This window comes from Salvelinus alpinus, chromosome 9, assembly GCF_045679555.1.
Source record: "Salvelinus alpinus chromosome 9, SLU_Salpinus.1, whole genome shotgun sequence".
Lineage (NCBI taxonomy): Eukaryota > Metazoa > Chordata > Actinopteri > Salmoniformes > Salmonidae > Salvelinus > Salvelinus alpinus.
In genome coordinates, this window is record NC_092094.1 from 41,899,697 (window position 1) to 41,918,275 (window position 18,579).

At 40.6% G+C, this 18,579-nt stretch overlaps 1 protein-coding gene across 2 annotated transcripts in view; it reads left to right on the forward strand.

The window, feature by feature from the left end:
- The window catches only part of det1 (DET1 partner of COP1 E3 ubiquitin ligase), a 31,027-nt gene extending 12,790 nt beyond the window's left edge, over positions 1–18,237 (forward strand). The window contains exons 4-6 of one of the 2 annotated variants that reach the window (XM_071326245.1): positions 15,299–15,489; positions 15,706–15,897; positions 16,883–18,237. In XM_071326245.1, coding sequence (XP_071182346.1) covers positions 15,299–15,489; positions 15,706–15,897; positions 16,883–17,072 — 573 coding nt within the window. In that variant the 3' untranslated portion in view covers positions 17,073–18,237. The remainder of the gene's footprint in view (positions 1–15,298; positions 15,490–15,705; positions 15,898–16,882) is intronic. The other variant, XM_071326244.1, reaches the window with a different exon arrangement.
- Positions 18,238–18,579: the final 342 nt, after the last annotated feature.

The window sequence follows — 18,579 nt, forward strand, 5'->3', positions numbered from 1 at the left end:
CGCTGGGCAATACGGACTTTCAGCTCCCTCCAAAGATTTTCTATTGGGTTCAGGTCTGGAGACTGGCTAGGCCACTCCGGGACCTTGAGATGCTTCTTACGGAGCCACTCCTTAGTTGCCCTGGCTGTGTGTTGCGGGTCGTTGTCATGCTGGAAGACCCAGCCACGACCCATCTTCAATGCTCTTACTGAGGGAAGGAGGTTGTTGGCCAAGATCTCGCGATACATGGCCCCATCCATCCTCCCCTCAATACGGTGCAGTCGTCCTGTCCCCTTTGCAGAAAAGCATCCCCAAAGAATGATGTTTCCACCTCCATGTTTCACGATTGGGATGGTGTTCTTGGGGTTGTACTCATCCTTCTTCTTCCTCCAAACACGGCGAGTGGAGTTTAGACCAAAAAGCTCTATTTTTGTCTCATCAGACCACATGACCTTCTCCCATTCCTCCTCTGGATCATCCAGATGGTCATTGGCAAACTTCAGACGGGCCTGGACATGCGCTGGCTTGAGCAGGGGGACCTTGCGTGCGCTGCAGGATTTTAATCCATGACGGCGTAGTGTGTTACTAATGGTTTTCTTTGAGACTGTGGTCCCAGCTCTCTTCAGGTCATTGACCAGGTCCTGCCGTGTAGTTCTGGGCTGATCCCTCACATTCCTCATGATCATTGATGCCCCACGAGGTGAGATCTTGCATGGAGCCCCAGACCGAGGGTGATTGACCGTCATCTTGAACTTCTTCCATTTTCTAATAATTGTGCCAACAGTTGTTGCCTTCTCATCAAGCTGCTTGCCTATTGTCCTGTAGCCCATCCCAGCCTTGTACAGGTCTACAATTTATCCCTGATGTCCTTACACAGCTCTCTGGTCTTGGCCATTGTGGAGAGGTTGGAGTCTGTTTGATTGAGTGTGTGGACAGGTGTCTTTTATACAGGTAACGAGTTCAAACAGGTGCAGTTAATACAGGTAATGAGTGGAGAACAGGAGGGCTTCTTAAAGAAAAACTAACAGGTCTGTGAGAGCCGGAATTCTTACTGGTTGGTAGGTGATCAAATACTTATGTCATGCAATAAAATGCAAATTAATTACTTAAAAATCATACAATGTGATTTTCTGGACTTTTGTTTTAGATTCCGTCTCTCACAGTTGAAGTGTACCTATGATAAAAATGACAGACCTCTACATGCTTTGTAAGTAGGAAAACCTGCAAAATCGGCAGTGTATCAAATACTTGTTCTCCCCACTGTATATATATATATATAGTCTAGTGAGTGTGTATATATAGTGTGTATGTATAGTCTAGTGAGTGTGTGTGTATATAGGCAGAACGTTCCTAGGCCGTCGTTGAAAATAAGAATGTGTTCTTTACTGACTTGCCTAGTTAAATAAAGATTAAATAGAGGTGTATTTTTTATTCTTTTTTAATCGGCAAATCGGCGCCCAAAAATACCGATTTCCGATTGTTAGGAAAACTTGAAATCGGCCCTAATTAATCGGCCATTTCGATTAATCAGTCGACCTCTAATATAGTCTGTATGTATAGTCTAGTGAGTGTGTGTATGTATAGTCTAGTGAGTGTGTATATATAGTCTAGTGAGTGTGTGTATATATATATATAGTCTAGTGAGTGTGTATATATAGTGTGTATGTATAGTCTAGTGAGTGTGTATATATAGTCTTGTGAGCGTTTATGTATAGTCTAGTGAGTGTGTGTATATATATATATATAGTCTAGTGAGTGTGTATATATAGTGTGTTTGTATAGTCTAGTGAGTGTGTATATATAGTCTAGTGAGTGTGTATATATAGTCTAGTGAGTGTGTATATAGTGTGTATGTATAGTCTAGTGAGTGTGTATATATAGTCCCAAACTGGGACATTTGCCATACCAAGCGGTGATGCAGCCAGTCAAGATGCTCTCAATGGTGCAGTTGTAGAACTTTTTGAGGATCCGAGGGCCCATGACAAATCTTTTCAGCCTCCTTAGGGGGCAGAGGCGCTACTGTGCCCTCTTCATGACTATGTGGGTGTGTGTGGACCCGTGTCGGTCAGTGCCGTTTATGAGGGAGGACCATTTTATTTTTTCATGAGCATGGCCTTACTTCTATTACAGCACGTTAGATGACTGTCATTCATATTCCATTCACCCAGCTCAATGTAACATTGATAGGTTTAGGCTACTACATGATACCCTAATTTTCTCTATGCCCGTCATGAGGTTACTACAACCTAGCCTATGAATGAAAGTTTACAACGTAGGTGCACACAGGTCGAGATACATTTTTTAGATGACAGACAGAGACAGATGGACAGTGACAAATTCAATACCGCATAACACTCTCTTGCCTGCATCTAGCTTATCTAGGGTGTGGTCATTATTCCAACAGTGGCAAACAAGAGTTTCTATTGGACAAATGCAGGTATTTTTATCCCTGTTTTGTTTGATCCGTGTTTAAGAAACGTTTTTCAACAGAATCGTTGGATTGAATACACCTCTGATCACGCATTAACATAGTTAATTTTCATAACAGCTACATTGTATTCATTCTAGCCTCTCACCTTTTCCCTTAATTTGTGGACTCCAATGGAAAACGCATCAGCTGTATGTGACCAGGCGAAAAAACCTTTCCAAGCCAAACCATGTCATAACCGCTACACGCAGCCTACCTCGTTGTCACCATATTAGCTAAAGTAACGTCCTAGTCAACATAGCTAATAGAACTAAAGCGTTAGTAAACCCGCTACAGTCACACAGTCATGTTACAGTGTATAGTCAGTAAGCAGTTACACCGGCGGGCCCCACTGGCAATACATTAATAAAACCAAAAGCTTACCTTGACTTGGAAGAGTTCCAGTGTTGTGTTGGATAGTCATAGCCAGCTAGCTAACATAGCATCCCTCTGTTTGAGCCGGGTGTTTGAGTAACTAGCCAGCTGCATTTGCTAGCTAAGTAAGTGAAACTGGGAAAAAATGACACTTTCTCTTGCTTCTCCTTCATTTTTTAATAAATTAATTTGTTGAAAACTGTTCAACTATTTTCTTGCTCTGAGTCAACTACTTACCACATTTTATGCACTGCAGTGCTAGCTAGCTGTAGCTTATGCTTTCAGTACTAGATTCATTCTCTGATCCTTTGATTGGGTGGACGACATGTCAGTTCATGCTGCAAGAGCTCTGATAGGTTGGAGGACGTCCTTCGGAAGTTGTCATAATTACTGTGTAGGTCTGTGGATGGGGCTGAGAACCAAGAGCCTCCTAGGTTTTGTATTGATGTCAATGTACCAAGAGGAGGATGAAAGCTAGCTGTCCTCCGGCTACACCTTGGTGCTACCCTACAGAGTGCTGTTCAGGCTACTGTAGACCTTCATTGCATAATAATCTATTATTTAGTGACGTGAATATATTTAGTATAGTTCTATCTGAAAAGGATCACTTTTTCAATGTTTTACCATTTTTATTTTTTTGAAATTCACCGAGGAGGATGGTCCTCCCCTTCCTCCTCTGAGGAGCCTCCACTGGTGTGGACCATGTTAAGTCCTTAGTGATGTGGACGCCAAGGAACTTGGCGCTAATGTTCCCTCTAAACTACGCACGGGCGTGCAGCTCCCCTGGGATTGCCGAGCAACAGAAATACTTTATCAGCCCATGGAGAGAAGAACGAGATTGAACTTCACTCCATTTTCTAGAGTTTTCCCTTTTAGTTAACACTGTCAGTGTTTCCCTTTACTGTGGCAATTGTGATCGAATCAATGCAATATTAGCCACTTTCAATGGAATATACTGAAACAAAACGAACTATGCAAGAGATGTTGTTTTAGGCAGAACACGTCGGAGTATGATTCTATTGCATTGACACACACTACTCAGCCCGTAATGTACATAGACCAGTGCAGCATAACCAATCAGAGCTGCAGTAGGCCTATATGCAAATAGACCATTGCCATATATGGATCTGTGCCATTTACTTTGATCTGGACTGTCTTTACAGCTGTGGTCGTGAGTAGATGCGCTTGTGTTGAGATCAAAGCGACAGCTGCATGTAGCCACGTGTGCACATTTTGTTCATATCCTTTGCTAGTTAGTGAGTTATTAGCTCAGTTATAGATCATTTGTTGTCAGCAATAGGAGAGTGATTGCTTCCTACAAGAGCACGAAATGTGTGTACATTTCTAGACATCTTTAAAAAGTGAGTCAGGTAAAGAGCTTTTTTTATGTGTTAAAGGGGAAGTGTTGTATTTTGAGACAGGCTTGAATAAACTAAGTAGCCAATAGGCAGAGGGCATAATAGCATAATTTGTCTGATTCTCTGTAATAATGGTATGGGAATAATAATACATTTTATTTTGTAAAGTGGTTTCTTGCATCAAACAACACCATTTTCAGTCATCTCCTTGTCTAAAGGACAAGTGGATAAGCAGGTTAATGTCAAGCCCTGCATGTTTTTTTCACAAGTCTCATGGAATGTAGTTTTACTCAATGATAGAACAGCTATTTCCATGTTAAAATGTAATGGGATGCATTTTCTCCATCGTTTTTGATGGTAGGCCACTATGGTAGACCTACATGATGATCAAATTGCCACAGTAGCCTACTTGGCCACTTATAAAACTGTAACTTAAAGCGGGTACAGCCTGTGTTCACCGTAAAACTGTAACTTAAAGCGGGTACAGCCTGTGTTTACAGTAAAACTGTTATTTAAAGCGGGTACAGCCTGTGTTCACAGTAAACGTGAATTTTCAAAACAATCAAGTTTGCGCTCGGGGAACATTGCTTGACACTCTCTAACAGCCCCGTCGATGTGGGCGTACTCTCCCCTCTTTCTCCTATAGTCCACGATCAGCTCCTTGGTCTTACTCACGTTTAGGGAGAGGTTGTTTTCCTGGCATCACACTGCTAAGTCTCTGACCTCCTCCCTGTAGGCTAACTCCTCGCTGTCGGTGATCAGTCCTACCACAGTCGTGTCTTCAGCAAACTTGATTACTAAGCACACACACCTGAGGGGGCCCCCGTGTTGAGGGTTAGAGTGGCGGAGGTGTTGTTTGCCTACCCTCACCACCTGCTGCCGGCCCGTCGGGAAATCCAGGGAGCCTCATTTATCAATTATGGGCAGGCACAAATCTGTGCGTAAACCATTTGTGGGATCATTTCCATGCAAAGTGTGAGATTTATTAATATGAACGTTGGCTTGAGTGTGTGTAAATTTACACACAGCCTTGACCATGCGCACGCACAGTGCCAAGTGGTGGAAAAGGAACTGCTTGTCAAGCGTAGAGTGGGGAAAATGTGTGAAATTGTGAGTAATCATTAAATTTCCAATTTCATTGTATTCCCATTATGAATTCGTGCAACATATCTTGACATGCCAATTTGACCACATCAGTGCATTTGTTAGGATAATCCATATAAAGTATATGTCATTTGTTAGGATAATCCATATGAAGTATAGGTCATTTGTTAGGATAATCCATATAAAGTATAGGTCATTTGTTAGGATAATCCATATAAAGTATTGGTCATTTGTTAGGATAATCCATATAAAGTATTGGTCATTTGTTAGGATAATCCATATAAAGTATTGGTCATTTGTTAGGATAATCCATATAAAGTATAGGTCATTTGTTAGGATAATCCATATAAAGTATAGGTCATTTGTTAAATTAGAGGTACTGTAGGACTACGTGTGAAAGTGAAACCATTGTTGATATATTATAAAATACTGAGATAATGGGATATCGAATGAGAAATGGCTGATCTTGCTCTGTTGGAAGATTTGTTATTTGCTGCATTTCACAGAGAGTGTTTTATTTAAAGACTGGTGGTGGTTTTTCTGCAGAAAGTACAGATTGGTTTTGGGAAATTATATCTGATGAGCCAATCTTATAGGATTTTTGCAAGAATTGAAAACACATTTTTGGTAATGTAGTGTATGTGGACACCTGCTCGTCAAACATTTCAGTCCAAAATCATGGATATTAATATGGAATTGGTCCCACCTTTGCTGCTATAACAGCCTCCACTCTTCTGGGAAGGCTTTCCACTAGATGTTGGAACATTGCTGCAGGTATTTGCTTCCATTCAGCCACAAGAGCATTAGTGAGGTCAGTTCCAATTCATCCTAAATGTGTTCTTTGGGGTTGAGGTCAGGGCTCTGTGCAGGCCAATCAATTTCTTCCACACCGATCTTGACAAACCATTTCTGTATGGACCTTGCTTTGTGCACAGGGGCATTGTCATGCTGAAACAGGAAAGGGTCTTCCCCAATAACAGCACTTACAGTTGACCGGGGTAGCTCTAGCAGGGCAGCAATGTGATGAACTGACTTGTTGGAAAGGTGGCATCCTATGACAGTGCCACATCGAAAGTCACTGAGCTCTTCAGTAAAACCATTGTACTGCCAATGTTGTCTATGGAGATTGTTTGGCAGTGTGCTTTATTTTATACACCTGTCAGCAACAGGTGTGGCTGAAATAGCTGAATCCACTCATATGAAGGGGTGTCCACATACTTTTGTATATATAGTGTACTTTAAAAAGACAAACTCATGCCATTCCGGTCCACATCCAAGTGCTATCAACCCTCGGGTTTTTGGCAACAGGCACTTTTCAGCAGGAGCTTGCTGATCGGCATCTCACAGCCCTCGATGAGCCAATGTTTTGGTTGCAATCATCAGCAAAACAAACTGTAACGTATACCATTTCCATACACCATCGCACAACAGATTGAAGTCAAGAGGGGTTTCTTTGCCATGATCCTATCAATGGGTTCCCAAATACGATCGGCGCAATAGACGGCACCCACCACATCGCCATAAAATCACCATCCCTAAACAAGGCTTCCACTCTTTATGTGCAAGTTTTGTGATGCGCAAAATAAGCTGCTGAATGTGGTGGCAAGCAGTGGTGTAAAGTACTTAAGTAAAAATACTTTAAAGTACTTTTTACAATTTTTTATTTAAGGGGTGGATCAGCTTAATATTGCGGAAAGAATGTTGCTTTCAATGTAATTGCTGCATCATTTCCAATCCCCCATATTTTTTGGGTAAATATATATATCCATACATGTATGCATACATATATACATACACATACCTATATAGACATACATACTTTTTAAAAGAATATACCTTTATTATTATTCCACTCAAACCCTACCACCGATCCCCCAATTGGAGTAAACTAATAAACGCTTCTGCTTTTACCTTCAATTTATACATCTTATACATATTTTACAGACACAGTCTACTTTACAATAGTTCTCTCTTGTTTGTTCTTAGTCCTTCCTCTATTTATGATGTCCATCCAGTTTGATTTCTATTTGTAACTGCTATTTCACAAAAGTTCCGAACCTATATACATTTTACAGATCTCGTATGCTTTACATTGTTTATCTTGTTATTAGTCCCACCCTTCAGCTCCATTCAACCCCTCCCATCTATCTCTCAACACCATCCATTTCGGATTTCTATTTGCCATATATTTTTCAACTGTGCTGTGATGCTTCACAAAAGAATTGAACCTTCCTATTCTCATAGCCTCTACAGATTGTAAATAAATAAAATGTTTTGCTAAAATAATTATTCTATTATTGATTGACTATGGCTTTTCAAATCACCCAGTATTGCTATCTGTAGCGTTAGTTCTAGGCAAATGTTGCAATTCTTCAGCCATTCCTGGACCTGTGACCAAAAACGAGCTACATATGGACAATACCAAAATAAATGATCTAATGACTCTGCCTCCTCACAGCAGAATCTGCAGAGCTGGGAAGATTGTATCCCCCATATACAGTGGGGAGAACAAGTATTTGATACACTGCCGATTTTGCAGGTTTTCCTACTTACAAAGCATGTAGAGGTCTGTAATTTTTATCATAGGTACACTTCAACTGTGAGAGACGGAATCTAAAACAAAAATCCAGAAAATCACATTGTATGATTTTTAACTAATTCCTTTGCATTTTATTGCATGACATAAGTATTTGATACATCAGAAAAGCAGAACTTAATATTTGGTACAGAAACCTTTGTTTGCAATTACAGAGATCATACGTTTCCTGTAGTTCTTGACCAGGTTTGCACACACTGCAGCAGGGATTTTGGCCCACTCCTCCATACAGACCTTCTCCAGATCCTTCAGGTTTCGGGGCTGTCGCTGGGCAATACGGAATTTCAGCTCCCTCCAAAGATTTTCTATTGGATTCAGGTCTGGAGACTGGCTAGACCACTCCAGGAACTTGAGATGCTTCTTACGGAGCCACTCCTTAGTTGCCCTGGCTGTGTGTTTCGGGTCGTTGTCATGCTGGAAGACCCAGCCACTACCCATCTTCAATGCTCTTACTGAGGGAAGGAGGTTGTTGGCCAAGATCTCGCGATACATGGCCCCATCCATCCTCCCCTCAATACGGTGCAGTCGTCCTGTCCCCTTTGCAGAAAAGCAGCCCCAAAGAATGATGTTTCCACCTCCATGCTTCACGTTTGGGATGGGTTCTTGGGGTTGTACTCATCCTTCTTCTTCCTCCAAACACAGCGAGTGGAGTTTAGACCAAAAAGTTATATTTTTGTCTCATCAGACCACATGACCTTCTCCCATTCCTCCTCTGGATCATCCAGATGGTCATTGGCAAACTTCAGACGGGCCTGGACATGCGCTGGCTTGAGCAGGGGGACCTTGCGTGCGCTGCAGGATTTTAATCCATGACGGCGTAGTGTGTTACTAATGGTTTTCTTTGAGACTGTGGTCCCAGCTCTCTTCAGGTCATTGACCAGGTCCTGCCGTGTAGTTCTGGGCTGATCCCTCACCTTCCTCATGATCATTGATGCCCCACGAGGTGATATCTTGCATGGAGCCCCAGACCGAGGGTGATTGACCGTCATCTGAACTTCTTCCATTTTCTAATAATTGCGCCAACAGTTGTTGCCTTCTCACCAAGCTGCTTGCCTATTGTCCTGTAGCCCATCCCAGCCTTGTGCAGGTCTACAATTTTATCCCTGATGTCCTTACACAGCTCTCTGGTCTTGGCCATTGTGGAGAGGTTGGAGTCTGTTTGATTGAGCGTGTGGACAGGTGTCTTTTATACAGGTAACGAGTTCAAACAGGTGCAGTTAATACAGGTAATGAGTGGAGAACAGGAGGGCTTCTTAAAGAAAAACTAACAGGTCTGTGAGAGCCGGAATTCTTACTGGTTGGTAGGTGATCAAATACTTATGTCATGCAATAAAATGCAAATTAATTACTTAAAAATCATACAATGTGATTTTCTGGATTTTTGTTTTAGATTCCGTCTCTCACAGTTGAAGTGTACCTATGATAAAAATTACAGACCTCTACATGCTTTGTAAGTAGGAAAACCTGCAAAATCGGCAGTGTATCAAATACTTGTTCTCCCCACTGTATATAACATTCTATTAGTTGCAAGAATTTTGTATAGTAATTTAAATTGAAAAATTTGAAGTTTTGAATCTGGCGTTGTTTTGCGTATCAATTCATAAACCATGTGCCATGGAATGGGTACATCGAAAATCTCTTCCCAACTATTTTGCAATTTATATGGCACAGCTGTCAGTTTTTTGGTCCTTAAATGAAATTGGTATATGTTTTTATTTATCACACTTTTCTTTAACCATTTATGTTCTTTAATATAGGGCCTACATACAAGTTCCTTACTTTTTTCCCCTTCTACTTGCCTCTTCCATTTTTGTGGTAATGCTGCAATTAATTGGTCGTAATTTTGGGTAGAGCAGACATTTCCATATGTCTGTGTTAGCTGCATGTGTGACATAACTCCACCAGTCCTATTTATGATATCATTCACAAAAATTATACCTTTTTTAAACATTTCTTCGATAAATAGTTTTTTTAAACAATTACTATATTTGAATTTAACCACAATATTTGTACTATTTGTTCCGTCCTTTCAGGTGGATTAAACTGAAATTGCAACCAACTTTCTAAGGCATGTTTAAAAAATAAAGATATTTTGGAGATGATTTCCTTTTCAAACAACCGAAAGTGAGCAGGTGTAATCTGAATAAACGGAAAAAGGCCCTTCTTGAACATAGGATGAGCCATTCGTACCAATTTACTAGAGAACCAGTTTGGATTTAAGTATAACTTTTGTATGACTGATGCCTTTAGTGAGAGGTCTAATGCTTTAATATTTAATAATTTCTGCCCTCTGAATTCATATTCGTTATATAAATAGGCCCTTTAATTTTATCTGGCTTGCCGTTCCAGATAAAATTGAATATTTTTTGTTCATATAATTTAAAAAGCAGGTCACTAGGTGTAGGAAAACCATAAGCAAATAGGTAAACTGTGATATGACTAAAGAGTTAATTAGGGTGATTTTTCCACAAATAGACAGGTATTTTCCTTTCCATGGTAGCAAGATCTTATCTATTTTTGCTAACTTTCTATAAACATTTATTGGAGTGAGATCATTTCTTTATTTTGGGATTTGTATACCGAGTATGTCCACATCTCCGTCAGACCATTTAATTGGTAGACTACATGGTAATGTAAAATGTGCATTTTTTTAGTGTTCCAATACGTAATATGGTACATTTATCATGATTTGGTTTTAATCCAGAGACGATAGCAAAAGTATCTAGATCCTCTAAGAGGCTGTGGAGAGACTAATTGTGCTTTTAAAAGAAAACAACATGAATCATCAGCGTACAATGACACCTTAGTTTTTAAGCCACGGATTTCTAATCCCTTAATATTATTGTTTGATCTAATCTTAACAGCTAACATTTCGATGGCAATAATAAATAGATATGCCGATAGTGGACAACCTTGTTTTACTCCTCTAGATAGTTAAAAACTTTCTGAGATGTAGCCATTATTTACTATTTTACACCTAGGGTTACTATACATAACTTTAACCCATTTATTAAGAGATTCCCCAAAATTGAAATATTCTAGGCATTTATATACACTGCTCAAAGAAATAAAGGGAACACTTAAACAACAGAATGTAACTCCAAGTCAATCACACTTCTGTGAAATCAAACTGTTCACTTAGGAGGCAACACTGATTGACAATAAATTTCACATGCTGTTGTGCAAATGGAATAGACAAAAGGTGGAAATTATAGGCAATTAGCAAGACACCCCCAATAAAGGAGTGGTTCTGCAGGTGGTGAACACAGACCACTTCTCAGTTCCTATGCTTCCTGGCTGATGTTTTGGTCTCTTTTGAATGTTGGCGGTGCTTTCACTCTAGTGGTAGCATGAGACAGAGTCTACAACCCACACAAGTGGCTCAGGTAGTGCAGCTCATCCAGGATGGCACATCAATGCGAGCTGTGGCAAGAAGGTTTGCTGTGTCTGTCAGCGTAGTGTCCAGAGCATGGAGGCGCTACCAGGAGACAGGCCAGTTCATCAGGAGATGTGGAGGAGGCCGTAGGAGGGCAACAACCCAGCAGCAGGACCGCTACCTCCGCCTTTGTGCAAGGAGGAGCACTGCCAGAGCCCTGCAAAATGACCTCCAGCAGGCCACATTCTATTGTTTCCAGTACTTGTCTTATATTATCTCCAATGTATCGTCCATGTAAAAAAAAAAACTCTGATTAGGATGAATAATATCTGACAATACTTTTTTAATTCTATGCGCCAAGCATTTTTCTATGATTTTTGCATCACAACACTGAAGTGTAAGAGGTCTCCAATTTTTTTAATGGACTGGATCTTTATATATACTACTTTAAAGTTTTGGTGCTGTCTGGTTAGCTTAATATAAGGAATTTGGAATTATTTATACTTTTACGTTTGATGCTTAAGTATATTTGAGCAATTACATTTAGTTTTGATACTTAAGTATATATAAAACCAAATACATTTAGACTTTTACTCAAGTAGTATTTTACTGGGTGACTCACTTTTACTTGAGTCATTTTCTATTAAGGTATCTTTACGTTTACTCAAGTATGACAATTGGGTACTTTTCCCACCACTGGTGGCCAGGTGGAAAGCATGACTCGTTCATTCTGCAGAACAGCAATGTTGGACTATGGGCCTACGCATAAAGGACAGAGCTGTTGAGGATGAATGGCTTATTGAGTGTTGTCTACTCATTTGAAGTATTTTTGCCATTGATAAAGCAACTTGAATTATCCTAATGGTCCTCTTTGTAGCTATTTTTATTTCATTTTTACTGAGCAAGCCACAACTGAGCTAGCCAAATAAAACCTTTTGGTTGTACTCAATCTCTGACACTAGCACCTCTATTTCAGTCTGTATTTAAAACTTCTTAGGTCTGCAATCCCGTTAACGGGATCGTTATGACAACAGCCAGTGAAAGTGCAGGGTGCCAAATTCAAACAGAAATCTCATAATTAAAATTCCTCAAGCATACAAGTATTTCACACCATTTTAAAGATACACTTCTTGTTAATCCCACCACAGTGTCCGATTTCAAAAAGGCTTTACAGCGAAAGCACCACAAACGATTTTGTTAGGTCACCGCCAAATCACAGAAAAACACAGCCATTTTTCCAGCCAAAGACGAGTCACAAAAAGCAGAAATAGAGATAAAATGAATGACTAACCTTTGATGATCTTCATCAGATGACACTCATAGGACTTCATGTTACACAATACATATATGTTTTATTCGATAAAGTTCATATTTATATCCAAAAACCTCAGTTTACATTGGCGCCATGTTCAGAGATGCCTCCGAAATTGCAGAGAGCCACATCAAATAACAGAAATACTCATCATAAACTTTGATGAAAGATACATGTTTTACATAGAATTAAAGATAAACTTGTTCTTAATGCAACCGCTGTGTCAGATTTCAAAAAAGCTTTACGGAAAAAGCAAACCATGCAATAATCTGAGGTCGGCACTCAGAGCCCAATCAAGACAAAAATATATCCGCCAAATTGTGCAGTCAACAGAAGTCAGAAATAACATTATAAATATTCACTTACCTTTGATGATCTTCATCGGAATACACTCCCAGGAATCCCAGTTCCACAATAAATGTTTGATTTGTTCGGGAATGTCCATCATTTATGTCCAAATAGTTACTTTTTTTAGCGCGTTTGGTAAACAAATCCAAAGTCACGAAGCGCGTTCACTAAAAGCAGACGAAATGTCAAAAAGTTACGTAACAGTCAGTAGAAACATGTCAAACGATGTATTGAATCAATCTTTAGGATGTTTTTAACATAAATCTTGAATAATGTTCCAACCGGAGAATTCCTTTGTCTTCTGAAGTGCGATGTATCAGAGCTCGCTCTCACATGAATGCGCATGTTCAGGTCATGGTAGACCTTACTCAATCCCCTCTCATTCGGCCCCCCTTCACAGTAGAAGCATCTAGAAGCGTCTAAAGACTGTTGACATCTAGTGGAAGCCGTAGGAAGTGCTAAATGACCCATATCCCACTGTGTATTCGATAGGCGACAAACCTCAGATCTCCCACTTCCTGGTTGGATTTTTTTCTCAGGTCTTTGCCTGCCATATGAGTTCTGTTATACTCACAGACATCATTCAAACAGTTTTAGAAACTTCAGAGTGTTTTCTATCCAATACTAATAATAATATGCATATATTAGCAACTGGGACTGAGGAGCAGGCAGTTTACTCTGGGCACCTCTGGGCACCTTTTCATCCAAGCTACTCAATCCTGCAGCCATAAGAAGTTAAAGGTACGGGTTAAAGGGATGATTTTGACCATATATACACGGAACAAAAATATAAAGGCAACATATAAGGTGTTGCATGAGCTGAAATAAAAGCTCCCAGAAATGTTTCATATGCACAATAAGCTTATTTCTCTCAAATGTTCTGCACAAATTTGTTTACATCTCTGTTAGTAAGCATTTCTTCTTTGCCAAGATAATCCGTCCACCTGACAGGTGTGGCATAACAAGAAGCTGATTAATCAGCATGATCATTACACAGGTGCACCTTGTGCTGGGGACAATAAGAGGCCACTTTAAAATGTGCAGTTTTGTTACACAACACAATGTCACAGATGTCTCAAGTTTTGAGGGAGCGTGCAATTGGCATGCTGACTGCAGGAATGTCCACCAGAGCTGTTGGCAGAGAATTGAATGTTAATTTCTCTACCATAAGCCACCTCCAACGTCGTTTTAGAGAATTTGTGAGTACGTCCAATCGGCCTCACAACCGCAGATGACGTGTAACCACGTCAGCCCAGGAACCCCACATCCGTCTTCTTCACCTGCGGGATCGTCTGAGACCAGCCACCCTGACAGCTGATGAGACTGAAGAGTATTTCTGTCTGTAATAAAGCCCTTTTGTGGGGAAAAACAGGGGCTGGGCTCCCCTGTGGCTGGGCCGGGCTCCCAAGTGGGTTGGCCTATGCCCACCCACAGCTGCACCCCTGTCCAGTCATGTGAAGTCTTAGACTAGCTTCTACGCAATATTGATTAATAAGGTCCCAGGATCCAGTTGCAGAGGGAGTGGTTCAGTCCCAGAGTTTGGATGAGACTATGGTGTTGAACGCTGAGCTGTAGTCTATGAACAGCATTCTCACATAGTTATTTCCCCTCTTGTCCAGGTGGGAGAGGGGCAGTTTGAAGTGCAATTGAGATTGCGTCATCTGTGGGTCTGTTGGGGCGGTATGCAAATTGGAGTGGTTCTAGGGTGTCTGGGATGATGGTGTTGATGTGTGTCATGACCAGCTTTTCAAAGCAATTCATAATCACAGATGTGAGTACTACAGGGTCATTTAGGAAGGTTACCTTGGAGTACTTGGGGAACTGGGACAATGATGGTCAGTTTGAAACATGTTGGGATTGCAGACTGGGACAAGGAGAGATTGAAAATGTCTCTGAAGACACTTGCCGGCTGGTCTGCGCATGCTTTGAGAATGCACCCTGGTATTCCGTCTGTGATTGTTAATCTGTTTAAGCATTTTGCTCACATTGGCCATGGAGAGCTGGTTGACATAGTTATCCGGACAAACTTGGGCTTGCACGCAAGGCAATGTTATATTCCTCGAAGCGAGCATAAAAGGCATTTGGCTCGTTTGGGAGTTCTGCATCGCTGGGCAACTCATGGCTGGGTTTCCCTTTTGTAATCCGCTATCTGCAAGCCCTGCCACATACGACGAGCGTCTGAGCCGGGTTAATAGGATTCCACCTTCCTCCTATACTGTAGGTCGGGGTTCATGCTCAGTCTCTATTGCTTAGAAAACGTATTCTGATTTGAAATATTGATTTTGTCTCCGAGTGCAGCTATATTTCAAATATGATTTCTTGCTAATGCGAAAGTGCATATCCTTTTAATTCCTAACTTCATATTTGTCTGCTCTTCTCTCAGCCCTCATTCTTTGTGGTGTACAACATGGTGTCGACAGAGGTGTTGGCGGTCTTTGAGAACACTTCTGACAAACTTCTGGAGCTGTTTGAGAACTTTTGTGACCTGTTTCGGAACGCTTCGCTCCACAGCGAAGCTGTTCAGTTCCCCTGCTCAGCCTCCAGCAACAACTTTGCACGGCAGGTTCAGAGAAGGTATTGTTGGTCGGGGAGGGAGGCTTACCACAGGGCTAACATGAAAATAACTCCATACTGTGTGGCACAATCCAAAGGCTAGTAAATTGAACCGATTTAGAGAAATTAGCATCTAAAAAGTATTCCTTCGAATTGTTCTGCTAAGTGACTCTGAAATTACACCTTGTTTTGTTCCATTGACAATGTGAATTCCTACTGTTTATCCCTCCTGGTCAGGTTCAAAGACACCATAGTAAACGCAAAGTACGGTGGTCACACTGAGGCGGTGAGGAGGCTGCTGGGACAGCTGCCCATTAGTGCTCAGTCCTACAGCAGCAGCCCTTACCTGGATCTTTCCCTCTTCAGCTACGACGACAAGTGGGTATCTGTGATGGAGCGGCCCAAAACATGTGGAGACCACCCCATCCGGTAACATTGGCAAGATAATGCTGATTTCTAAAATGTGTTTGTCTGTCAAATAAACATTTGTGTGTTGTGCCCTGGTAAATATTACATTTAATCAATCAATTCTACCCTAAAACCGTCAATTAATAGAACAGGTGTTTATTTGCTTCAAACGCTGAGCTGTCTTGGTGTGTGTTGTAGATATCAATCATTCAGCGCGAGATAGAGATTCTCTTTGATTCCACCGGAGCAGACTGGCAAAATGAGTGAATGCAGAATTCCACTTTTTTGACCAGGCGTGTATTAAAAACGAGCATTCATTATTATTATTAGCTAAACTGTGAAACGATGCCCAGACATTATAAGAGGCCGGCACTTGTTGGAAACTGTGTATAATGGAAGTTTTATGGTAATGGTAAACTCTCTTGTTATTAGAAGTAATACATTTGTTTGGAAATGGATATAACATACAATAACATACATTATATGACAACTTTTGGTATACCTGTGTGTTCTTAGATATACTTTTTTTTAGATACTGCTAGATTCTGGCAATTAAACCCTTCTACTTCTACAGAGTTAGATGAACTCGTGGATACCCTTTTAGTCTCTGCGTGCAGTATGAAGAAAGTTGGGTAGTTTTGCGAGCCAATGCTAACTAGCATTAGCGCAATGACTGGAAGTTTAAAGGTACACTAGCATACGCAAAAATAGGAAAATATCTAAGAACTAAGATATCTTGCTTGTTACTGGAAAAAAACGAATCTACTGTGTTGACTGCATTTTTGGGATTCTCCAATGCATAATCTAGCATACCTGTAGAATTTCAGTCATTGCGCTAATGCTAGTTAGCATTGGCCTGCAAGACTATCTCTAACTTAATTTAGACTGCACGCAGAGACATAAAAATTGTTTCCACGATTTCATCTGACTGGGTAAGTATAGAAATCTCATTGTATCCCTTGCATTTGAAAAAGCTTACACTGTGTTTTTCTTATTAACTCTGTAGATTTTATGCTCGGGACTCTGGATTGCTGAAGTTCAAGATCCAGGCAGGCCTGCTGGGCCGTCCCATTAACCATGCCGTCCGGCGGCTGGTGGCGTTCACATTCCACCCCTTTGAGCCGTTCGCCATCTCAGTACAGAGGACCAACGCTGAGTATGTGGTGAATTTCCACATGCGGCACGTCTGTGTATGAGAGGAAAGCAGTGGACTAGACCTGGAGAACTGTGTTGAGCAAACAGCGGCCATTCTGCCTTTTCCTCTCCCCCCTAGTGTGAGGAACAAAATAAGACTGGACTGTGGGAGGATCCAGTTGAAGTTGAAATGGGGAGCTTGGGATGGGGGGGTGGGGGGTGGATTCCTTACAAGACCAAATATGTTTTGGCTTGCTTTCAAAATCTGCTTTTCCATATCACCACATACCTTTTTGTTTTTGGTCAAATTTCATTCTTACACATGTATTTTTATTTTGTACTTTATTTCAATAAGTGATTTAATCATTGATTGTGATTCTTTAAGGTTATTATGAATATTTTGCTACAGTAAAAGCTATTTTTCATAATATGCTTTGCGGAGTGGACCTAGTTATTAGCCTGATTGCCCCCTTGTAGCTCAGGGGCCTCATTTATATAACCGCTCTACACTAGATACCTGCGTGCGGCATTTCTGAAAAGATTGCGCACGTACAAAAATATATGCATGTTTCCAGTTAGCTTTGGGACACAACATTGTGACACACAGTCTTTATATTGGTTGGACTCCCTGAGTTGTGCATCGTTCTGGTGGGTGGTGACAGAAAATAACCCTAACACAATTTAGCTGGCTTCACCAAAACATTACGTTTCCTGTAAACAAAACCATATGTATGGTCTCTAGAAACTCTACTTACCAGACGTAAAGTGAAATGTGTCACTCGCTATCAAATAAACATCTGAATCCAACTTTAGTTCAAACCACACCATATTCCTGCTGTGTAAACAGTGTTAGATTTTGTGGTAGGAAGTCTCGCATGAAGGTCTAATGGCAGCCCGCTGTCTAATTTTGCAGGAATATGGTGCGGTTTGGACAAAATTTGGATTCTGACGTTTATTTGACACAATTCACTTTACGTCTGGTAAGTAAAGTTCCTAGAGCAGGGTTCTCCAACCTATTCTAACATGAGAGCTACTTAAAAAAAGGAACCTATTTTTTTTTTTTTAACATGTCATGAGTTACTCATATAAAAAAAATAGCTTTCAAATAAGCACATTCTTCTCTCCCCTGCAACTCTCAACTCCAGGTCCTTAGTGTACAAGAGAAAGTAGTGCATGTTTTTTGTCAATATACCTGGTAAAATAAAGGTTAATTAACAACTCTGAGGGGGGCCCTATAAAATTATATTTTTTCCCTCAAATTCTGTTTGATATTTTCCCAAGTTTTCTGAGTTTTATTTTTCTTGGTTTTATTTTTTTTAAATGTACTCTCAAAATTGCAATTGTTTATAGAGAAACAACGAAATTTGATTTTCTGAGTCAATGTCAATGATTAAATCACATCTGAAGACCATTTTTTTAAGGTCTGGAAGTAATTCTACTTTAATTGTGCATCTGGCCCTTTAATTGCGCATCTAGCAAGTGAGGAGTGTGCTGATCTGGAAATGGTTCTGTACTGCTGCTGCTCATTTCATGGCAAAGTTAGCAAATAACAAATAATACATACAAATG